The following is a 25,170-nucleotide window of genomic DNA, read 5'->3' on the forward strand; positions in this document are numbered from 1 at the left end:
AAAAAAAAAAGCGGCGAAGAGCTCTTCCCAGACAGGCCTCGTAACGTCGGCGGGGCCTGGAGAACATCTCTGTGGCTAAACACAGCGAGGGGGAATCAAATCAACAACCACACCTTTGGGTCACATCAGATGCCACATCATAATTACCAGATACATTAACACACACTGTAAACGTGACGAATGCAGGCGAGAGGGGAGCGCACACACACACACACACACACACACACACACACACACACACACACCTACACACACACATCATCCTCTCTGAACAAGGTGCCACCGAGATAGAAAGATGATGGCAGATAACTGTGCTTTGGTAAGTGGAGGAGTGTGTGTGAGTGCTCGTTCATACAGAACCTGAAGTAGTGTTTAGTAGGGGCCTGCGAGCGCCAGTGTGTGTGAGTGCCTATACACTAATGCCTCTGCGTGTGCTCTTTATACCTCGTGTGTGTGTGCGCGTTAACATGCACTCACTCTGGTGTAATTATGCAAATTGAAAGTCTCGCTGCTCTCTCTGGCTTTAGCGTTGAGCCTGGCACTTTGCTTTTATGAGTGTCTTCCCACCCGTGGCTATTGATGTGTGTGTGTGCGCGCACGCACATGTGTGTGTGCGTACACAATAGTCCCATCACATCAGCAAGCTAAATTATGTGACAGAACGAGCAAACAGTGTTTGGTCCAGCAGGGTATTAGGGCAACCAAAGCACCGACCAAAGCATCCTGCTGTAAATTTAAATTGGTCTGCCCGTGCGCTTAACACCACAGTTTTTGTGTGTCATGCTTTTGGCTGTATGTGTGTGTGTAAATGACTATTTCTTTTTCTTCTTCGCGCTGGGATTCCAGGAGAAATGACCCCTAATCTTACCGGTGTCAGAGCTTCGAAAAATATTGCGACAAAGTGCGCTGACATAAATGTTTATGTGAATGACCAGGGAACAGGGTGATTTAAAAAATAAATAAAATAAATAAATCACAAGGTTTTGCTTTGTACCTGAGCTTAACTTTCCAGTGCCTGCTGGGAGTAAAGTGTAAGCACTCTCTCAGTGAAGACGCAGCAATAGCTGGGCTTTCTATAGCTGATATGAACAACTCAAGTGTGTTTACATCATTGATCAACAACAGCAGCTACTCTGGACTTACCATCAAGCCCTATTATGTCCACAGCATCCCCTGTACCCGTGCATATTGTCGTATCTTTGATCTCTCCTCACAGAGGGCATTAGGCCTATCAAATCGCTGTGTGTAAGCTGTAATGTAATTGCTATGGGCTCTGTGGCTATAACATGATTGCTGTAATCCATTTGTGTGCCGGTGCTGCACATGTGACGTCTACACGAGGTCCGACAGGTTACTCTGGGACATTTCCATTCGACACGGTTTGACAAGTCGCATTTGCACACGCGCGCACACACGTGCACGCAAACGGCATAGACTTCCACGGGCCGACATGTTGCATCAGAATGTGGAACGCTTGCAGATGGAAATTACAGGGAAAAAAGGAAGCGAGGTTATAGAATATAACCTGACATAAACCTCAAGGCTTTCCAAGTAATCTCCATATAATAAACTCTATATAGAGAAAAGAAGGACAATTAGGATGCAAATGTTGTATTTGCCCAAACTAACCAGCTAATGTGGGGCTGCTTTTTTTGCTCATTCTTATTGTTTAATCCCTTCATTTCTCAAAATGTTTGAAGCAAGCGACAAGTCAAGTTCCAACTTCCAATCACTTCCTGTCCCAGAAGGTGCATTACTGTCAGGTATCAATCAAAGCAACGAATTCGACAACTCCATTAAACCCAACACTCTCACTTTGGGTCTTTATCTTCACATTGCTTGTATGTGCGCGCTCACACAAAAACACATGACGGTGGGTTTTTGAGAGAGGGGAAAAAAAAAAAAAAAAAAAAGTTGCACGCTTCCAAACTATATTGGGAAAACTATCTGACAGGGTGTGATGGGACACAAAAGACAGCACATGGCCCCTCTGGCTCGCATCTGTCGCAAATCATCCCTCTCTATCAAACAGCAAGATAAGATTTTAAGAGAAAGCGCAGGGTCAGGGGCCTCATGTGGCTGTGGGTGTAGTGTTCACATGAGGCAGACAGAAATGAAGGTCAGGGATTTCTTGTTTTTTTTTTTCTTTTTCTTTTAAATGATATTTTTTTATGTACAGCTGCTACCAAACAATATTCTAGCATGCTGCTATGCTTCTCTGCAAAAGTTTGTTGAGGGAATAAATGCATGTAGAAAACAAAAAAGAAGGAAACTACATAGAGCAGAATGTGATTGTTCACAAATAATAAATAAAAACGGAACCACAAATGATGCACATGTTCAGCACAGCAGAGGAAAAATAATGCTAATCTTGGCTAAAACGATGAGTTTTATCTTTAGGTCACAGCGGGAGATATAATCAATAGACGAGCTGAACGGCACACTTTGACTGCTAATACTAATAATTAATCACAGTCTGAGACGACCACAGGGAGCGTCCCAGTTATTCTTCGGCGTGCGGTGAGCAAAGCGATGCTCCAGCCTCGGTTCGTTTTCTATGAGGGCGCCGCAACACGTTTGACCCTTCACCGGTGATTCTGCTTTTACTCTCGTCGAATCAATTTATCGTTGGTCTCAGTCTGAATGGTTCCTGTAATGGGATTTGTTGACATTAAGGGAAAGGATCAGCCTTTAAGTATAATTGTATTAAAGGTATTTTTTTACTGGATTTGATCTGAGTTCTTTTAAATTTCAGGTATGAGCACAGGGGACGAAATGTGTTTATCTTACGCTGCTGAGTCTGAGTTAGTCAGGAAGTATAAATCTTCCAAAGTTAGTCATTTTAGTTGCTGTTTTTCCCCTGGACAGCGTTTCCCCTGAGCTGATAGTAACAAGAAGAGGGAATTTGACACTAGAAAGGCTGGAAAACATGTTTGTTTTTTTCTAACTCAGATGGCTAAAGATGCATATCAGCCGCTGATAAAACTCTGAATACGCTTCTGCACAAAACAAGGACCATAGTTTAACTTAGACACCAGGGAGGGATCTGGGATGATTACAACAAAAATCTTCTACTGATTATTACTTTACGACAGACTAGATAATATAAGCTCAAACCAGTGTTTCTTGCTTTTCACTGTCTGGCTTTAAGACGAATGGAAGTGCGGTTTATCTTCCAGTGATGGGACACGTATTGTGTTGTAATGCTGTTTACACTGCGTGAGATTCCTCATTCACGATTAGATAACAGCAAATGTACACAAACAGTCCTCTTCTCTCTGTGATACGAATGCTTCCTCAGGCTTACCGGGCCGTGGCAGGTCAAAGAGTCGTCGTCGGCGCGTTCACACTGGGCGTCGCACTCCACGCACACCGACCCGTTGGCGTACTCTCGAATCTCCCTGAGAGCGACAGATTAAAGACGGGGGAAAGTGTGATGGGTGGGAAATAAAAAGAGACGAGAAAGGGAACAAAGCATTATTTGTGAACAGTTTGTTAAACAGAGGCACGGTATAGCTTCCTACTCAGTTATCCCTTTTAATAAAATATGCCACTCTGCTTTAGCAGCAGGTACGAAGGGAGCCGGAAAAGCTGAGCGACAAGTGTGCAGTAACCTCTATTCCATTTGACGGAATCATACGGCACTTTTATTTAATATAAATCTGCGCTAACCTCAGCAATAATGTGAAAAATATGTATTTTCAACCAAACCGATGTGTCCTTGTGAAGCAAAGAGACTCTCAAATAATCCTTTCCTATCTATTATCCTGCTGACAGGTTTTAGTCAGCGGCTAGAAATCTAAGAGAAATGTCTCCGTGTCACCGAAAGATGTGATTAAAATGTTACACAGCACAATGTAAATAGTTATTAAAGTCCCTCCCGGTCATTTATAGAATCTCACAAAACTCATTTCTGTGCATCAAAGTTATGCATTTAGACGGTTTTCTCTTAAACATATACCTATTTTTCATACAACAGTGTAGATGTAAGTCTATACTGTTGCTTCCTCTAGAATGTGGGAAATCCCTGCCTCTTTCTCCAACCACCCTCTTATCCTGCTCGCTGCAACTCAAGCACACCAGCTCACCTTCGACTCCATGCTACACAATAGCAATTTTAGCAACATATGCTAATGGCATCAACCAATGCTAAAGAGAAATAATGATACAGAACTTCCCACCATCCATCCATCCATCCATCCATCCATCCATCCATCCATCCATCCATCCATCCATCCATCCGTCCATCCCATTATCCATTAGGCCCCATCCCATAGCACACAGGACCCAAAGGATGCACTTCCCTTCCCAAAGAGATCCTATGTCAAAGGCCCAATGAGTTAGAGCTGTTTTGGAATTACATATGGGACATACAGAACATGAATTTGGTGGTTTTATTGTTATTTTATACCAAATCTGAAAATGGAGGTGACATATGACTTCTTCTATTTTTGCACATTTCTCACACTTAAATGTTCCAGATCCATCCATCTATCATCTATACACCGCTTCATCCTCACTAGGGTCATGGAGGGCTGGAGTCCATCCCAGCTGACTCAGGGTGAAGGCAGGGGACACCTGGACAGGTCACCAGTCTATCACAGGGCTACACTTAGAGACAGACAACCAAGCACACTCACATTCACACCTCCGGACAATTTAGAATCACCAATTAACCTCAACATGTTTCTGGACTGTGGGAGGAAGCTGGAGAACCCGGAGAGAATCCATCCAGAACATGGAGACTCCACGCAGAAAGATCCCGGGTGTCCCCACCGGGACGCGAACCAGCGACCTTCTAGCTGCGAGGCAACAGTGCTAACCACCGAGTCACCATGCAGCATCTTCCCATCTTCAAGTTTATTTTGTATGAAGGTCTGAATCCATGTGTTTGGTGCTGAAGCTGGAAATGCTCATTTATGGAGCTGACTGTTTATTTGGCTTATGGTATGTCTTCTTTTGAACATAAACATGTGAACAAGGTCAAACAGTTAGAAAGTCACCACTATTTTTTTTTTTTTTTTTGATTTGGGGTCTCTGATCATTCTCCATGTCGAATATTCTCACATTCAAAAGAAACGGTATCGACTAAATGTAAACAGTCCAGTTTTGATATCATGCACAACTGCAAAAAAAAATCCAAAACAAACAAACGGGTAACGATCTGCTGAGCTCCTGCTAAATACCAATCAAGCCTCAATGTCAACCTCACATTTTATTCCCCAGAATCTTTTTCATCAAGTTTTGTGAATGATCCCTTTCAGTCAATAGCGTCTGAATCAATCCAGAGGAAACACGGCAGCTGGAGAGCTTGAGAGACGAGTTATCATTGGTGGTGGATAACTAAAGGTCAGTGGATGCAGCTGTAGCATGAGCAGTGTACACGACACACAAACACACACATGCACGCGTGCTCCTGTTACTCCCAACACCATCGTAGCTAATTAGCTAACCGTAGCAACTGATACCATCACTCAGGGGGTCGACGCAGTTGAAAGGTGCAGTACCTGCGAGGTCCTGGTGCTTTCAAAAATCAATTAAATTAAGTGCCTTGTTATTCAATTTCTGCAATCCCCTTATAATAGCAGAACACCGGAGTGGCCTCGAAAAGTCATTAAATTTGACCACACTGCGACTGAGTTGGCACTTTGCCTTTGTCACTAGAGGAGAGGGGAGAGTAAATTTTGCGTACTTCTCTTTTGGTCAGTGAGGAGAAAAACAGTGTTCTCAGCAGTGGAGAAAGAAAAAAATAAAAACCCCGTTGCCGTCCCAGTGGGAACGAAATCAAATTAGTATTAATTATGCTTCATCTGGCCTTCATAAAACCTTCCAGGTGGCAAGGAAGGTAAGTCTTTGTCTGAGTGTGTGCTGGTTGAAATAAAAAAATAAAAAAATAAAAGAGGCTGCAGTGCATAGCTGGGGGATATCACTGACACTCTATAGGCTGTCGTGTGATGTTCTGTCGCGTTCCTGTGTTTTCTGTTTGCTGTAGGACAAAGATAAAGCAACACATTCGCAGTGAGTGATACACAATAATAATAATAATAATAATAAATAAAAACGTCATTGAGACATCACGGCCGCATCTGAAATAAAAATGTGGGCCAAATAAAAGCATTAATAGACTATTTCCAGGATGGTTCTTCCGTGAATAAGACGGCGAAGGGTCACGGCTGACTCTTTGTGTTTGGTGGTGCCGCTGACGGTGTGGGTGCTGACGTGCAGGTGGACAGGTAGGCAGGGCGTGGCCCCGTGCGCAAGCAGTGACTGTGACACGCAGTGACACGCCTAGCCCCCCTGCCCTAACAGCACCTCCTGGTCCTCCTCACTCCTCTCCAACGCCGCCGCCCACTATTTTTTTTTTTATACGGTCAAACTGGGACTCTGAACTTAAAAGCATCTTTTCCACAAGTTCTGAGAGGGAATAAATCTAAAATGTCATTAACGCAAGTCCCCCGAGGGAGCGCGTCTTATCACCTTTTCTCCGGGAGGTAGATAGCATCAAGCTATATTTCCTTTTAAAGTCGAGGGACCCCTATTGTTACGACACTCTGCAGGGGTGCCTTTTACACCGAGAGTTACCGCCACTTCTTAAATTGTTCTTTTCACCCCCCTGGCTCTTAATATCATCCCCAGTAAACAGGGGGGGAAAAAAAAAAATTATTGTTAAACTTGAAAACCGTAACAAAGAGCCTCGGGTTATTCTTAAAAACTTTTGATGAGCAGGTGGTGCAGCAGGTCTTCTGATGATAGATTAATATTATTATTATTATTATTTTAGGTCAACCCATCCTAGTCAGAGCTGAACAAGACGAGACAAACTCTACTTGCAATTAAATGTCAAGGTATTTTTTTATATAAATATATTTAAAAAGTGGTCAAAAGCTGTGTGTGTTGATGAATTGCATGTAAATGACAGAATAGCTTCTCTGTGGTTTGCGTCATATTGAGCTCATTAGTGATTTCGAGGGCCGTTGCATATTCAGCAGCATAATCGGACGTTACTGCCGTTGTTCACTTTAGCACGATTACTACAAGTTAACCTCGGTTGACCCGTGCTGAACAGCTTCCCGTTGCAGGAGGAAACAAACCATTTTCATGATGGACTACACACTCCGAATGAAGAATCTACACCTTCTGTGAAAACGAGAATTGCAACTTACAAGTCAAATAGCGAGGTACTTTATACGGTTTGGAAAAGCTAAAACATTAAATATCGTTCATGTTTTCGGCCAAACTCGCGGTTTCCTCTGCGGGCGGCGAACCGAAACAATCAGAAAGCGCCTCGGATGGCACTGAAGAAAATTTAACTTTCTCCTCTCCTGGTTGAGGAGTGCATTTTTGATTGCGTACATGAAGCCGAGGTGAATTTCATTTCCGTTTGGCATTGACAGAGTGCTATATTTTCTCTTACTCCGCTGGTTGCTGGGGGAGTACGGGTATATGCTCCGGCCACGTCCACCGCTTCAAAAAGCCTCTTGTTGGTTACCATAGAGACTTGACAAACTTTTTTTTTTTTCAACTGTACATCTCCAAGGTCTGTGTGGCTGACCATACGTGACGCTGCTGAGGGACTGGGAGGAGGGAAGGCGGTGATTTTTTTTTTTTTAGAAATGAAAGCTTTCTGATGCAGCAAACCTAAAAAGGCGAGTTTTCTAACTTAAAAGCCCATGCACAGTGGAGGACAACTTCACTGAAGGTCTTGTTGGCTCTGAATCTATAGATCTGAAAGCTCAACCACACGCCAACAATAAAATGGAAAACTGTCACTTCTGACAAGCCACAACCTCTGGGGTTGGTACTTCTGTTGAGTCCGTTTGGATGTTCATGCAGTAGTTTCTGGGAGGTTTGTACAGCTTCTCTCAGTGACCCTCCTGAACATGCAGCAGCGAACAAAATTAACATAATCATCACTAAACAAATGATACGCACGGACAGAACCGGCAGCGATGCTGATTGATACCGGGATGACAAAAGCAATATCTGCTCCATGTGCTCCTGTATTTCTGTGTATGTGTGTCGGCGCCCTCCAGATCTGTAGTGATTCATCTGGCAGATACAATAAGGCGATGGCAGGAATGAGAGAAAAGCCATTTTCATTTTGTCTTCGCTAATATCTGCGTTTCTCCTGGTTTACCTACAGACGCGGGTTTAATGCGCAAAAAAAAAAAGGGGGCGAAGGTGCGGTTTGGATACAAACGCTGTAGCAGTCACATTATCCACCTCGCTCTCCTTGAACAGAAACATTGATCTGTTTCTACTGTGATCTCTCTCCATTGTGGGTCCAGCCTGAGTTGTAATCACGGTGAGATTGAGAAAAGTTACTCGTTATAACAAAAAAAAGCTGAGCAATTTTGTTTTTTTCCCGCCTGCCTGCCAATATTATGCTGCCTCAGTATTACGGCGCATGCATGAAGAAAAGTTAGCAGTTATCAAAGGTGAATTGTAGAGAGAACACTAGAGCACAACAGACTTTTTATTTTTTTTATTTTTCTTTTAATCAATCCCCCCCATCTGCCGTCTCCCTCAGTCGGTGTAGTAGCGAGAGCGTTACCCAGCCTGAAACCATACATCCATTTATCCATCTGCTATTTATCCATCTGTCACATCACCACTGTGTCGGTGGGCTGCGTCTGCCTGTGTCTGTGCAAACTCACCCTTCGTAAAGGTTGCAGGTATCCACACAGGTCCGACCGCGACTGAAGAATCGGCACGACAGGCACTGGTCCGGGCCGGGACCCCAACAGCCAGCGTCTGAGCACAGGGGGTCGCACACCATGCGCTCCTTGGCTGCTCAACGCACACAAAGAAAAGACAGCAAATGATTTGTATGTCATATAGAAAGCAGTCGTTGCTGCAGACGTGGGGAATAAACCCTAAATTCCACTCCCCAAATTAGCTGGGTATAAAATTAGCCAAAATAATCCCATTATTTATGAAAGCCCAGATCTACGAAGGCACATGCAAATTTGTGAGGGCTTTTTTTTTTTTTGCATTAAATTTCTCCGCCTCCACAGAGCAGCTGTTCATTTGTGGTGGCCTATAAAAGCAATGTTTTTTTTTTGTTTTTTGTGGGGGACAGCTTTCCCAAACAATAGCAGGAGTAATTGCAGCAAGACAGAGGAATAGGTGTGCGGCTGAAAGATGTACCGAGTAAACAAGAAATTGTCAAACAATATTCACTGAACAGTCGCAGAATAATTAGCCTCCTGGATGAACTGAAAAACGACCTCCCACGAAAAAAACAAAAACAAAAAAAAAAACCACCCCAAGCATCTTATTTTAAAACATTAGATTAATTAATCCACTAGATGATGACTGGGAGGGCTGTGCAGTAGGAGTGTATATACTGTATGTTCTGTCTCTGTGTAGCTGTTCGGTAGGTTTTACTGTACACTTAGCAAAGGAGGGAGTTGAGCTGCTTCATTATAAAAATGCTGAGCAAACGATGACAAATTACCAGCGAGACCCAGAAAACACCTGCAGATGCCACACGGACTTGTTGATTTCACACAAAGGGGAAGAAAAGTAAGAAAACCGAGCTGAAACTTCATCGTCTGTATTAATTTGAAGGATAATTTAAAAATAGAGTTCGCTTATAATTCTTGGTATTAAAAAGCAATCACATGAAATGAATAACACTGATTGTCTTATTACAATGAAATGCTCTGCTTCCTCAGGTCCTGGTCTTTATATGGACTTTGATGGACCAAGCACTCCCCACCAAGTGGCAACAGCAGGACAATGCGCCCCGCCACCCTGGCACCCGACCTCCAAACTCCTTAGATCTGATTAAGTATCTGCGGGATGTGTTGAAACTGATCCATGAAGGCTCCAGTCCACAACCCAGAGCTACTAAATCAAATCAAATCAAATCAGGTTTATAGTCATGTTACTGTACATACACAGTAGTGCAGGTAAGATGAGAGAGCGTTTCTTCAGGATCATTTGCAGAGTTTTGCAGAATGAACATCTGGGATAAGACACTAAACGGTCGCTGTCGCTGTCTCCTGAAGGGGGCGCTGCGTCCATCACTGGAGAACCTCTTCAGGTCCTGGTAGGTCTTCAGGGACACAAAGACACACACGATGGTGAAGCTGCAGATGCTGCCCAGAGCTGTCTGTCCGTCTGGGATGCTGTCATGGAGCCATGTTTCTGTTAAAGCAGACACTCAGCAGTCTTTCCACTCTCTGAGGGTTTCTTCCAGCAAACGTCCAGCTTGTTGTGGAGGGAGCGGACATTGGAGAGCAGGAGGACGGTCCTGCTGGTCTGGAGGGGTTAGCCCAGGGGTGTCCAATCCTGGTCTTCGAGGGCCACAGTCCTGCATGTTTTAGATGTTTCCTTCTTCCAACACACCAGATTCAAATGATCAGCATCGTTATCAGGCTTCTACAGAGCTCCATGATGAGCTGATCATTTGAATCAGGTGTGTTGGAAGAGGGAAACATCTAAAACATGCAGGACTGTGGCCCTCGAAGACCAGGATTGGACACCCCTGGGTTAGCCTTTAGCCTAGCATGGATCCCGGCTCTCTTCCTCCTCCTTTGTTTACGTTCGTACCATTTGTGCTTCCTCCTCTCTCGGGTAACTGCTGGCATCGTCTCAGATCAGACTCAATGTTGGTGTAGTTTGTCCACATCACAACTGATCGCTGCAATTTTAGTGCCGTTGACTGTCCTGACATTCAGCAAAGTCTCCTGGCTGCAAGTTTTGCAGAATGGGATGGACAAGACACTCAAAATGTTCACTTTCGTTGTTTCCTGAAGGGGGCGCTGCGTCTATGCATCACCATGGCACATGCTAGAGCATCTGGAGCCAACATTCCAGTGCTGGACACCCACCGAGGTTCTGGACCAGGTACTGGTTTAGGTGGCACAAGACAGTGTCAGGTGATGTTGTGGTTGATTGGTGTACGAATTTATTGATAACATAATGATACTATCTCAACAAAAAGGTCGGCTACCTGCTTTCAACACAAAAACTCCTGCGATGCAACTCACAGGCTGCAAACAAGTGTTTCTGGCTGTTTGGCTGTAAAGGCGCAATATAACCCACCTTTGATTTACAACGATACGAGCATGAAAAATGTAGGTTTGATTTATTTTCCATCGCATTTAGCCATAAAAGGAAGCTGCCCCTTTCTTTCATCCCGTTGCTGGTGAACAATCTGTATTCTGTTCTCTCTGTTTCTGCCTCGCTGTTTTTCATACACTACCAACTGACTCATCTGCTCTGTAATGGCCTGAATCTCCAATCTCTCTCTATCTTTTGTCCCCCTGTAGCACTTGGTTCTACAAAGGTTGGTACATTTGAGAGCATTACAGGAAAAAAAAAAAAAAAAGGAGAAAGGAAAGTGTTGAAGCAACACGGTGACAGCACTACAGATACACTGGGAACTTTTATCAGCATCTAAAACGATTTTTTCCCCCCTTGTGTTGGATGAAACAGATTCTCCTCTTCTCTTCTCTTCTCTTCTCTTCTCTTCTCTTCTCTTCTCTTCTCTTCTCGTCTCCTCAGCTATGACCGTGGTTTTAAAAGGCCCCTGCTGTTTCCGCCGTCCTGACCACATGTAAGCCAAGGGCTATGCCTCGGCATCGTCCATGGCAATGATCAGAATGCTTAAAAATTCAGACAGAACGATGCAGATGCAACGGAGAAAACAGAAAATCAAGCGTTCCCTTTGGAGGGCAGAGGATGAAAGCTCTGCCTTTAACAAGAGACAGAACCTCCTCTGTTGGGCTTCCAGCACAATAGGTGAGCCGAACGGGCAGAGAGAAATGAGGAGAGGGGAGAAAGATGGGTGCCGAAAAGAAAAAAAAGAGACATAAACAACAAGAAAGGAGCAGAGGTTGCATAGCTTTTTAACTACACAGCAAGATCAAAAACATACCAACATTAGATGTTTCTGAAAATGAAAGCCCTGACAGGTGTCTCGTTAGGTTCCAAGGGAGACAACAAAGCCGGGCTGTGACGACATTATGAAATTATAGAGGGAGAGAAAGAAAGAAACCTGAACATTGGAGAGGTGTAGCTGGAACTCAACTGTTGCCTGGAGTTTCCTGCACCTCTCTCTCTGATGCATCAAAGGCATCACTGAAAGCAAAGCAGCCGCCGAAGAGACTAAAGAGTGTTGTAGCGGGGCAGCTGGGGAAATTATCTTTTCCCCGTGCAACATGGGACGACAAAAAAATAATTATATATTTTGGTTCTTTTTAATTAATTGCAATTAGGACTCATTAGATTAATTAGTTTTAAGAATAAATCATTTAGAAATCATACAAATAAGCAAAAAAACAAACAAAACCAAAATAAACGAGTAAGAGCGGCGCCGTAATGAGCCAACATTCAGAACTCAGTCTGATTATGTGGACCGGGTTCATGGACACTGTGCCCATGTGCTCAAGAATCCAATGAGGTAATCAAACAAATCTCTGAATTTGAAGCGTCCACACAGTACATTATCCATAATCACACACAATTATAACTAATAGTACATAATTATTTAAAAACTGGAGCACATTTGCTTCCATCAGCTTGACTATTTCCTGCAGGTCATGGACGACAATTTTGGGCATGTGGAGCACCTGCTTGATTTCAACGGGCCTCTTTCTAAGCATTTTGACTTGTAGGAAGAGCAGAGTTACAACGAAGAAGATTAGTGATGACCCTGATCTCTTAAAGTAAAAATAAATAAATAAATAAAGCAGCCAAAATGAAATCTGGACGACTTTTTGTAACTGATGGAGCCATGAATCCTGCTTCTATCAGTTCATGGGTTCTGCAATGTGACAGTAAGCCCAGTTAAACAAGAGAGTCCACCTGAATGACTCAAAAAGAACAAAATTAGGGTTTTAAATGTAAACATGTCCGACTGCCTTATGGGCTCACCATAGTCAACTAAAAACCCGACTCAGCAAGAGCGTTATGCACTATGGTTTCAATATTTTTTTTCTCAATCAAAGGAGCTTATAAGCAATGCAAATTCAGGACCAGACACTGTTTGAATGCCCAATGTCAGATTATAGTTTAAATGAAAAGAGAGTGAGCAGTCTGATGCAAAGCCAGACGTACTTCATACTGTTTAAAGACGAGCATGTGGAGCCGCAGACGGGAAATTATCAACAACAACCAAACCTAAAGAAAACTGTAGTTTATGAATGTATGATGAAAAGACTGTTGGGTTAGTGGTTGAGCACAAATATGGACAAGTATTCCAAACCTTTACCTTTAACTGATAAAGCTTTTTTTACGAGTGGTGAAATACAGTCGTGACTCGATAATCCGACGCTTAATGTAAAACCTTCTTTAATGTTGGACTGTCAAGACGGAGGTCCAGATACAAGGAGGGCTTGATGCTGGAAGGCTCATTTGTTGTTAATATTTATTGTCCACAGTTGTTATAATAACTAGTGTATTGTTAGAACACTACTCAGTGCTGGATTTCACGCCTAATTAATTGCGATTGTGCATGTTCCGGGCACTTCCACTACGGGGGAATGCTCCGACAGGGTGGAAGTGGCTGGAATGCACACACAGTACTTGGCTGCTGATGCCAGTTTAGTTAGCGCTCACACTTCTGTTTCCACCATTGCTGGTGGCGCGGGAGTGGCAGATACGCTCCATCGCTACCATCCATGTTTACTTCCATAAACACTGAGCACGCTCGCTGCGTGTGACGTCGTTGTGTCCTCTTCTGCGCATGCGGGACACTTTTGGCTCGTATGAAGTTCACACAGCAGATCACATACAAGTCGCATTTAATTGGAAATGTGAAGGAACTCGCAACAAAAATCGTATTTCACAAAAAAACTGAATTGAGCATTAAGTCCTGCAGTGTGAACGTAGCCAATCTGTGGGATTGTTCAGTCAGATAATACGCCGTTATCCTGATTGGTGACATCAAATTTCATGTCGGAGTCGTAATCCAAGGCTGTCGGTATGTTAAGGCTGTTTTTTATGGATTCCATTCGTTTTTCCTAAAAACCAGTCGGATAGCAAAGTTTTCAGATTGTTAAGGGTCGGATTATCGAGTCGAGACTGTATCTTCAACTTCACAACAATAATCCAGCAGATAACTAACTGGACAAAAGACACCTCAGGACGACTTCATGAAAAAAAGCCTTTGGTAGCACAGAACATGACTACAGTCTTAGTTCTGGCTGTTAGTTCACATTACAGCAGCGGCTCTTTCGCCGCATTTCCTCCTAATGACATTTCCATATCGCCACAGCTGCATGCATATTCACATGAAACTATGCGGGCAAATGAAGGCTCCTTCTCCTCCGTCTCTGCTGCCCTGGAACTGTGTGATATTTGCCCTTTTCCAGTCCCTGCCAGGCTCAGTCAAGTTTAGACACACACTCCGATGCACACATGCAGAACCATGTCGAGGATCTGACTCTTGAATCTCACCCAAAGTCTTCAAAGTCTGTGTGTGTGTGTGTGTGTGTGTGTGTGTGTGTGTGTGTGTGTGTGTGTGCATGTGTGTGTGGCTCAACACTGAGGAACTGCCCAGGGGGAAAGGAGCACATGAACAGCAAAAAGGGTCCAACTCAATAATGCAAACACCGGCTCATTAATGAACATTATACATAAATGAAGAACGTCTGAACACTTGTGGCAGTGATATAATAAAAGCTCTTCCATTTTTAGCCACGCAATCTTTATCTCATCAAATCAGTTATTTGCCTAATTTAATTCGACCAAAATCTCACCGAATGATCTCGTCGGTTAATTAGGCTAATTGGGGGAAGTGTTGTTTTTAGTATAAATTAATGACAAAGAGTTAACAGATAGGTGTGTTTCTACTATTGAACGTACAGTTCAGTCGCTGCTTTCTGCAGGAGAACAGCGAAACTTCAATCCGATAAATTGACTTCGCAGGTAAAAGTCAGAGTTTTGTCAGATGTTGATTTTGTGTCGGGGGTTTTACGGCAACTCGTGCCTTCTGTTCCGCATTAAATGTCAAACAGATTTCTCCATAATTTTTCAGTGTGTAACCTATTTATGAACGAGTTTGAACGTACGAGAAACGGAGCTCTCTTCAAGGTGCTTGAATTTCAAATTGGAAACAGAATACACAGAAACTTACAAAAAAAAAAGTCACTCACCATGTTGTTGGAGGATATTAAAGGTCAAAGCTTTAGAGATACGTTTCATGTTGTATCTGTGTTGCAATCCAAACCTTTTAGCCTTTGAATAAATGTCACTTACAGTCTACACATTAGGATGGGTGAGATGTGGTTTGGGAAACCCCAGCGATCAACACTGGATGAGCTTGTTTGGCCTTTCAGTTTGTGTAAACTGCTGGGAGATGAAATCACACAGCTCATCTCATTAACAGAATCTTAACATGTTTGGTTATTAAAAGCCAGATTCGGGGTTTTTTCAACATCTCACGACTAGTTAAATATTAATTAAAGATGTTGGAAACTCTGTAATGTAAGTTCCAGCTCAACAGTTGTCAGAGCGCGGCACCGTGTTTCTGCTCCTGTTCAGCTCCTCGGAATTGAATCATTGATTGCTGCTTTCATTTAGTCGCCTTTCTTCTTCTTCTTCTTCTGCTGTGTGTTCATCTTTTCTGAGTTTGCTTCAGATTACGGGAGACACAGACAGGACACAGGCGAAAGCTATTTGAAAGCAGCACACAGTTTACCCAGAACAAGACACAAAACAAACCGGGCTGGTAAATACGTTTTAGTTCAAGACACAGCATGGAGGCTCCATTGTTGGAAATCTGTTTCTATTGAACTCAGCAACTGTGAGTTTTTCCCAAATGCACTGTGGTTTGAGAGTGATACTGATTTGGTACCAACACACACACATTCCAGGGAAACCGGTTTTGATCATCCTCCATTTCTGTCCAGACATCGGGTTTTATCTGCTTTTGTTTTTGTGATGATTTTTTTTTTTTTGGCGTTGACTTACAGCAGTCCTGCGGGCTTCGGTTGTTGCGGACCAGAACCTTTTGGTTGGCGGCGCGGAACAGCCGGGTCCAGTTGACGGTGTTGTAGTAGCAGAGCTGGCTGTTCTCCGCAATGTGGACGTTTCCGGCGCTGATCTCTCGCAGAGACTGGAGCTGCAGCGACGAGATGCCCTGCTGCTTCAGCACCAGCAGCGAGATCCCACTGAGAGGGAAGAATGGGTGGAGGTGAGAGGAAGACGGGGCCAGACAGGAAGGGACGGAAGGTGAGAGGAGCAGGAGGAGGAGGAGGAGAGAGGAGGTGGGAAGGGGGAAGGGAGGGAGGCAGGGAAGAAGATGGATTCATTTCACAGGTTTTGTGGTACGGGTCAGTTCGCCTGCAAAAATCGTTCTTTTGTCGAGTTGTCACACGGTTTGTTCAGGGTGTTTTTTTTTTGTTTCAAATATTTTTATTGAATCTTTCACACGTTATCTATCAAGCACTTTTCCTTCAGCTTTGTTTTCTGTTTTCTTTTTTAATTGAACACAAAGGGAAATTAAAACAACAACAACAACAACAACAACAAAAAGTAAATAAATAATGTGGAAAAGAACACCCTCCACCCTCCACCCCAGGAGTGCTACCAGCTGATATCTACCATGCAGGTTGTGTTTCAAGTCAACAAATTTCAACCTTTCAGGTAGGAGATTAAGGGGCGCCAAACCCTTTCAAACTCTCCAAGGTTGTCCTGAAGAATGGATCTTCTTCTTTCTAAGTGCAGGGTGCCTGTCAGCTCCGTTAACCAGAGTTTTACTGGTTCAGGACCTTTTTATAAATATCTCCTGTTTATACATGAACCATCTTTGGAACTACTCTGGAATAGATTGCAGATAAAGACACCGAGCTCACAGTTAAATGGCAAAATATCAGTTTTGACAACTTGTATTAAACGTGCACTTAACAATTCCAGTAAATTTAAAGCACTAATGTAAAAAACTTGAATATGAAGATGGTAGACAGGATGTAAGTCGACATAGTAACACACTTATTGCACGTGGAGTCAGCTTGTACATCGCTCTGGAAAAGTACAACTGTCAGATGATACAAAGGGGATACACTTCTTTGTCTGTAAATGACCTTTAAATAGAAAGTATACAGAAAGAATGTCTTTGTTCTGTTTCCTCTTAAAGCCACTAAAGCAGTTTACAATGAACATACCTCAGGCTACTACTTTTGTCCCTTTATTTTAGTGATGAAGGGGAAAAGCGTGGCAGCATTCTTTAAGCTTGAGGTCTTATGTCATCAACTGAACATCCAGTTTTCTATTTATTTACTTACGATCGCCTGCTGGACTCTTACACCGACAGTGCAGAACTTTTGGTGCCGTCGTTGCCGATGAGAGTAATTAGACAAACACATTCGCTCCTGACCTCTGCCTTAGCATCGATTACTTTCTCTTCTCAGAGAGTAATCTGTCTTCTGAACATTTCTTTTTTTATCTCGAGCATCACAAATTTTTCTAGGTTTTATTCCAGCAAAAGGCTCCACTTCAGTCCAAGCTGATGTTATTTCCATCACTACGTTTGCCCCCATCTTCAGCCCTGACAAGCCTATCACTGCTGGTTGACATAAAAAGTATTGCACCAGTATGGGAATGTCACCACAGATGCCAGATTTAAAACTATGCTGCAAAATGCGGCGAGATTTCCTTTATATGCTTAATCAGCATTGTGTGAACTCGTCTGGTGAGGGCTTTGACGTTGGGGACGTCCGTTTATAAAAGTTTCGCGCTCCAGCTTTAATTTTCTTCACAACAAGGTGACTTCAGCATATATTTTTGTAATCTGTCTTTCTTCTTTTTTGTCTTTTCTTCAGAGCCTAACCCCCAACTTTCCCTTGCACAGTTTTTAAAAAATGACAGGAAGCCAGTGGGGTGTCGAAGCCATCAGATAGACAAGAGAGTATGCAGGATCAAGCACGGGGCAAGGGTGGGTGGCAGCCTGTAATTTGTACTGCAGCCTGCTGTTTCCATCTGCAGGCAGGTGCACACACACACACATGCACAAACACACACACACTTGCACAAACACACACACACTTGCACAAACACACACACACAAACGAGCGGCGTGTCCCTCGGTCCACGCTCTATTGTCGAGCGACACTCACTTTGTTTTCATCTGAATGTTACTACATATGTTTTTTTGGGGGGGAAACTTTCGCAAAAGCCACGAAGATGTAAATGATGAATCACAATCAGCTTGTTGAAAACAGCTGGTTGTTTTTCTTCAAAACAGATAAATCAAAAACATGTTTCAATCACAGCGTTCTGTGCACTAACAACAGCATTTAGACATTTAGAAAAAAAAACAAAACAAGACCCACAGAAGCATTGCCAACTACATAACATTTACTATTAATTTACATAAGAATGAAATATAAAAATATAAAACCCAGGCTGCTGCTGCTGTTAGACAAACACAGCAACGGGGAAGGACACCCTTTCATGTGGCGCAGTTTACTTTCCCTACATGCCACTTCTGTTTTAGTATGTTAATGCAGGAATATGTCAAAAGCTGGGTTTTAATACCAACAGTTGCCTTTAATTTAAAAGTTTATCGTGAGGCAGCAGTGACACAACTGGAGTATAATTATTAGGGATGTCCGATAGTAGCCTTTTATCTGATGTGACGATATTGTCCAATATCAGCCGATATCGACATACGCATGTTACTGCAGCCACACTTGAAGAGTTCATTTGCAAAAACAGATGACTCCATTTTTCTAGATTTTCAGAAAAATTATTGTTTTTGTTGTTTTCTTGAGATAAAATCAATCAAACTGAAGCTGAGTGGATTCGACTCAGTAGAAATGACAAAAACAGAAACAACTAAAGTTTGACTGATATCGTCTCAGGTAGACGATGGAAAAGTGGGTTTTATGAAGGTTTGTGAAGATGGAGTTATCTGTTTTTGCAAATGAACTCTTCACTTGTTTACACGCTTCACGATGCAGTTCAATGTAAATGCCAGTGAAATCCAGGCATTACTTTATTGGTTTTTATTATAGGTAATGGGCTGCAAGGTGGAGCAGTAGTTAGCACCGCTGCCTCGCAGCTAGAAGGTCGCCGGTTCACATCCAGGGTGAGGACACCCAGGATCTGGAGTCTCCATGTTCTCCCCGTGCAGCGTGGGTTCTCTCCAGGTTCTCCAGCTTCCTCTCACAGTCCAAAAACATGTTGAGGTTAATTGGTGATTGTAAATTGTCCGTAGGTGTGAATGTGAGTGTGCTTGGTTGTCTGTCTCTAAGTGTAGCCCTGTGATAGACTGGTTACCTGTCCAGGTGAACCTGCCTTCACCCTGAGTCAGCTGGGATAGACTCCAGCCCCCCACGATCCCAGTGACGATTAAGCGGCGTATACATAATGGATGGATTATAGGTTAAAAAAAATTGACAGATATTACATTTTTATGCCAATATCAGGCCGATATTATCAGACATCCCTTATAATTGTGCTCAGCAGTATTTTAAAAAAAATAATCACAACAAAGCTATTGTGCTACAACATACCTGTACAGTGCTCTTCCACCGATAGTTGCCAGGTTGGAGAAAACACTCAAGTCCGTCATGTTGTCAGGCCACGACTGGATGTTAAGGAAGCCTAAATGGGGGCACAGACACACACAGACACACGGGTTACAATGAGGCACCGGTAATGACAGATGAGGCTCACCTGTCCATCACGTTGTCCATTTCACACGGTGACAAGAATAAAAGGGGCAACTGCTGGCTCTCCAGAATTAGCAGCATTCCAGGAGCACAGCAACCGCAGCACCTGAGTCTCATCGGAGGGCAGCGTGAAAGAAAAGCTCATAGGCTACTCCGAAGAGGAGGGTCGATGCCGGCTATAACAAGTGTAAAATCTGGCATATCAATATTTTTTTGCATTTCCCTTTATCTGCCTCTCCACTGCTGAATCATTTAGAAGATTAAATGAAAAGCTGAGAGGATGGCTGTGGCTCATTTAAGATTTTCAATAATGGATTCAGAAATATGAAATATTCAGCAGAGGAACAGTAGGGGAGCACAATCCCCAAGCCAACACCAGAGGACAAACAAAACAGTTGGTTTGCGGGCGATGGAAAAATCAGGGAAAATTCCACAGTGGGTGGAGGTAAGGGAGGGAGAAGGCAGGGAAGTCTAAGCAAATATGATGACAAGAAAGAAAAAATAAAAAATCAGAAATGACTCTTGCACTAAAAGAAAAACACAGAGGCCACAAGCTGCTGCTGTATTGACTTCTTGACAAAGGGAGAAGGCGAAGGAGGAGGTGGTGGATGGTAATAAAAAGCCTTGTGGGTGTGATGGGCAGTATGGTGCATTCTCCAATCAATGAACAGTATCTGACTCCATTATATTAAACTGTGTGATTTCCTCCCACAGGATGCATAATTTTGTTTATACAGAGAGGGAGGGAGGGCGGAGACAGGTAAGCGGACTTGTGGAGGAAGCGAGCTGCTTCTTGGCTTGTTGACAAGAGAGCAATAACCCCGCTCCCACCCCACCACCAACAGCACCTTTATCAGTTTGTGGACATTGTTTTGTTTGCTTTGTCAATCTCGGCTGAGCGGCGGCGGGGCCCTGAACAAACGCTTATTAGCAGTGTTTGATGAGGAAAGGTGAAAAAATAAAAAATAAAAAAAGCGGTGCAATTGTGAGGAATCACACGCCGGGGCTTATGCAAATGGAAGGGAGCAGAATTTGATACTCGTCCTCACGCCAGAGCAATTTTTTATTTTTTTTAAGGCAGGCTGCAACAGTTACAACCAAACAGGTGGGAAAGAACCAACAAAACTCTGAAATATTATTATAATTTTTTTCCAAATGGAACACAATGTTTCCCTGAGATACGAGGAGATACGAGTAATATGACGGCTTTCATTATGATAAAATAGTATTAGGCATTCATCCCATCAGAAAACATGATGAGAAATTTATACAGAATCCTGAAATACGTCGCCGCAAAATAGTTGTTTGTTAAAAGCTAATTACACTTTTGGCATTTGTCCATCTTGTATCTCACGCTGTGCAGTTTATGGCGCTGCGACGGCCTCACAGCCCAGAGGCAGCGGTGGTAAAGAATCGTTAGCATTGTACTTGTCAACGCTAATTGTCTTAATGACAAAAACTGCAGCGCTGAGGCACCTCACAGCGCTACTATAGTGCTATTTCACAGGGACCAGAGTGCTCCCTAATCAAGATAACAGCTCTCTGCACACTTTCCTATGCAGTCATGGGCTAACGGCGTGCACATGCTGGATCTGTTCAAGGCAGGTACGAAGCCTCAGACAGTAACAGAAAGAAAGGTGAAAAGAAAAATAGATATGTAAGGCTACACATCACATGACTCCATGAGGAATTCTGAACACGGGCTTGCCGTTGCCTAACAGCTAGAAGATTCCCAGTTTGCATCCCGGTTAGGATCTTTCTGTGTGGAGTTTGCATGTTCTCCCCGTGCAGCGTGGGTTCTCTCCGGGTTCTCCGGCTTCCTCCCTCCAAAAACATGTTGAGGTTAATTCCAAATCGCCTGCAGGTGTGAACGTGAGTGTTTGTCTCCAAGTGTGGCCCTGTGATAGACTAGTGACCTGTCCAGGAGGTCCCCTGCCTTCACCCTGAGTCCGCTGGGATAGACTCCAGCCCCCCGAGACCCAAATGAGGACTAAGTGGTGTATAGATACTGGATGGATGTCTGAACACAGCCAAGCAACTGCAGGCCCTAATGCAACTCTGCTATTCCAGTTCAGCCAGCGGTGGTGGACTGTACTGCTTACACGAAGCTCAGTGTGCCAGGGCAGCAACACGCTGGTTCCTACTGCTGATGTTCCTGATTCTAAATGCCAGCCCCCTCTATCTGTGCACATCCCTGTAGCTTTTGTGCTAACTGCTGTTTTGAACCTGAAACTGTGCCAAATGCCATCAAGGCTTTACGAGGAGACAGCACCCTGGAATCGGGGTGCACGAGATCCGGGGGGCATCCGTTTTGGTCACTCTGAGTGATATCTGTAATGTTGACCCCGGTATACCAAGCGCTACTTAAGTGACTTTCCCAGGGCAGCAAGTAAATGGGTCAGAGTGTGGCCAGAGGGAGCCTCCTCAGCTTTACGAGATTGCTTTGAACACACAGATTGGAACATCATCACATTGACGTGGAGGAGTGTGCTGAAGTGGCAGCATCGCCGAATGCGCCGAAGATGTCACCGTCTTCAAGCCCATCACGCACACGCCAACGAGGAGCTGTGCATTACAGACGCACGATGCAGCCGTCTGATCAGGAGACAAGGAAGCCCTCCGGTCAGATCAAACTTTTCCTATTGCATTGAGAGGAGGGAGGAGATGAAAGAGCCGGCTAGTTGGTAGACGATAGCTTGCATCTCGGTCCAGACAACACAAAAGAAATGATGGACTTCAGAAGGAGGCAGACTGAGCATGAGTTTATTAAAGCAAAAACTTTCACATGATCCTGCAACACCACCAGCACAGTTAGAAGAATCTGTATGAAAGGAAACAAGTATTCTAACTAGCAATGTGTGCTTGTTGTAGCTGCACTACATGAGGTCATAGGTCACCTGCAGTTCAGGTAAGCATGGGAGGAAGTGAAGCAAATCTGACTTAGTAAAGGAGGACGGTGCTCAATGCAGTGACGCCTATGAGTGTGGAGGACAGTGAGGGAGATACTAAAAGGCCAGCAAAGAGTATATAACGAACTGCAAAGAATTACAGTTACATCTCACTACATCACTAAAATGTCTGTGTATGAGGATATTCTGGACAAATGCTAGAGCACTGTAACAGGCATGACTGTGTGAGTTTTAAGTTCTTGATCAGCAGCCACATGCTGGTTAAAGACATGGCGGTGAAGCAGAACGCGGAGTGATAAGTGGGTGTTAACAGGAGGACGACTCGGTAGAGCCACAGCAACACGTTAACAACTTTTCAAAAGACACTTTTAGATCCTCCTGCAGACTGTAACAACAGCAGCACACACACAGGTTTATACCGAACACATGCATCAGTGGTGCTGCTATTTAAAGACATGGTTTCACCAATCCACTGCTGCAGGTTGACATGCACACTAACCAGGAGGAGTTTCATGGGGACCCGGTGTGTTTCGAGGGAAAGGAAGTTTGCTTTCTTTTACCTTTTTTGGTTGTGTTCAGTGACAAACAAAATATATTTGTCACTCATTTCAAAATGTCCTCAGTAGGAAAGTTTCAGAATTAATGTTTTTGCAAGAATTGAAAATAAATAAATAAAAAGCCTAACTGGTAAAATGAATAAATACATTTGAAGGAGGTGCTAAAGCATTGCAGAAAATCATACATGTAGCACCTGTACATCTAATGTATGAACGCTAGTAACACTTGTTAAAAGGTAATCTAAGGCTAATTAGTACCGATGAAGGGAAAAAAACTGGCTTTGTTTTTTACCTTTCAGAGCCTTTGCCTTCTTCTCACCCCTGCCAACGAGCGATTTCGTGCAGGAAAAGCAAAGTGAAAAGATCACCCAGCAGTGGCTCATGTTGTGCCGAGAGCCACATCAGCAGCACACCAATGCACACAGCAAATTATACCGTGGAGCCACTTAGAGAAGAAGGCCATGAGCTTACAAGCAAAGGTTAAGAGTGCTTAAGTTGTGGTGATTACATTCTAAGTCGCAACACTGAAGGAACCCACTTATGCTAAATTGTGTGAGCTGATCGCCCACTCTTTGGGTGAAACCTGACCCGGTGGAATGTCTTTAAAGGTCCTGGAATAAAGAAAGCAGAAGTCCCTCTGAGACAGAACGAAGGAGCGGGAGTGGAGAGGGGGGGAAAGACGGGAGTGCTGGTGTGGACGACGGGAGCTGTCCTCCTACACAGCTCATTTGAAAGCTGGAGCGATGCTCGCTGTGACCTTGGGGTCAGAGAGGCAGGTTGGCTGCTTCTGTCAAAAGTCACGTTCTCTTGACAGCTCGGAGAGATGACAAGCTGAGCTGACACACATGTCTGACTACATGGCCACTGGTTTATGCCCCATCACCTGCTCTCAAACTGCCATAGAAGAAGAGCGAAAAGCAAAAAAAAAAAAAAATCCTCTCTCAAGTTTAGGGATTTAGTCTCAGGCAGTTTAAGTGAGCGCACATTTCTATTCTACCTGTGTATTCAAATTTTCATCAGCTACACAAAAATGCTTTAAAATGCGTTCGGGGACAGACGCACACGGGGCCACGACTGTAAACTTTGCATTTTATATATTTTGAGCTCTCATTGTGAAATGAATGTAATTTAGTCAGACAGCAGCTAATTATGCAGTAATGGCTGTTTACTAATAACACTCTGTCAGTGGATGAGAGTTTAAAACCTGTCCTGCTTTGCCCCTTTTGCACATTCAGCTGTTCTGACCATGCTCACTTAAGGCTTTCTAACCCTTTGTAAGAATCCACAGTTTGTTTTGCCTCCTTGTTGCTTCACATCTGATTTGATTGGATGTACACATCATCTATAGTTGACACCTGTGGTCAGTCACTTATTTCCTCTCATGGACAATATGAACTTATGACTTATGTATTATATATTTTATACATGAGCCATAAGTTGGTTCGCTTCCAACCCTGAGCTACTCTGTTTGCTGCTGAACTCGACAAACCGACTGCGTGCCCTGAATCCCTTTCCGATAATGCAGACAAATGTGGTGGCGCCACAAAAGCATGAGCTGCATAATGAGCGAGTAGGAAAACTACTACTACTGCCCTACTGTCCCGCCACTTAATTTGTGTGCTTTTATCACCTCATATAGTCCATTTAAAGAATTATTACCATCGGTTATGATAGTATTTGCATGCCGTCGGTTGCAGAGGGAGTAAAAGAGAAAAACAAAAGTTAAAGATTTCAACGTGAGAAATTGTTTTTTCTTATTATGCAATTGATGCAATCCGAAGGCAAAAGGGGGGCTACTATTTTACAAGGCCTGTGTTTCCCCCCGTCATAACTAACTGTAATATTCTCTCATTTCAGGGGGGGATGTGACATCAGAGATGCACGTTTATTTTTTTATTTTTTTCCTGATGCCATTGTCAAATGTCTGGGCTGGAGAGATGACAGTACACATGCAGCTCAAAAGTGGCGGTGGCATAGGGGAGCTGGAGGATTAACGATGCGCACCACATGTTTTGGATCTTTTCTTCATGGTGCGTGAAGGGAGAGCTGGGACTGTGGGACTCAAGGCTAGGG

At 43.6% G+C, this 25,170-nt stretch overlaps 1 protein-coding gene across 1 annotated transcript in view; it reads right to left on the reverse strand.

Annotated features, from left to right (window-relative positions):
- Window positions 1–25,170, reverse strand: part of LOC103360983 (receptor tyrosine-protein kinase erbB-4-like) — a 357,047-nt gene that overhangs the window by 96,385 nt on the left and 235,492 nt on the right. Inside the window, exons 11-14 of the mRNA XM_008286939.1 lie at window positions 19,473–19,563; window positions 15,928–16,127; window positions 8,658–8,793; window positions 3,308–3,401 (exon numbers count right to left, since the gene is read on the reverse strand). Coding sequence (XP_008285161.1) covers window positions 3,308–3,401; window positions 8,658–8,793; window positions 15,928–16,127; window positions 19,473–19,563 — 521 coding nt within the window. The remainder of the gene's footprint in view (window positions 1–3,307; window positions 3,402–8,657; window positions 8,794–15,927; window positions 16,128–19,472; window positions 19,564–25,170) is intronic.

This window comes from Stegastes partitus, unplaced genomic scaffold (assembly GCF_000690725.1).
Source record: "Stegastes partitus isolate 25-593 unplaced genomic scaffold, Stegastes_partitus-1.0.2 Scaffold477, whole genome shotgun sequence".
In the NCBI taxonomy this organism is placed as follows: Eukaryota; Metazoa; Chordata; class Actinopteri; family Pomacentridae; genus Stegastes; species Stegastes partitus.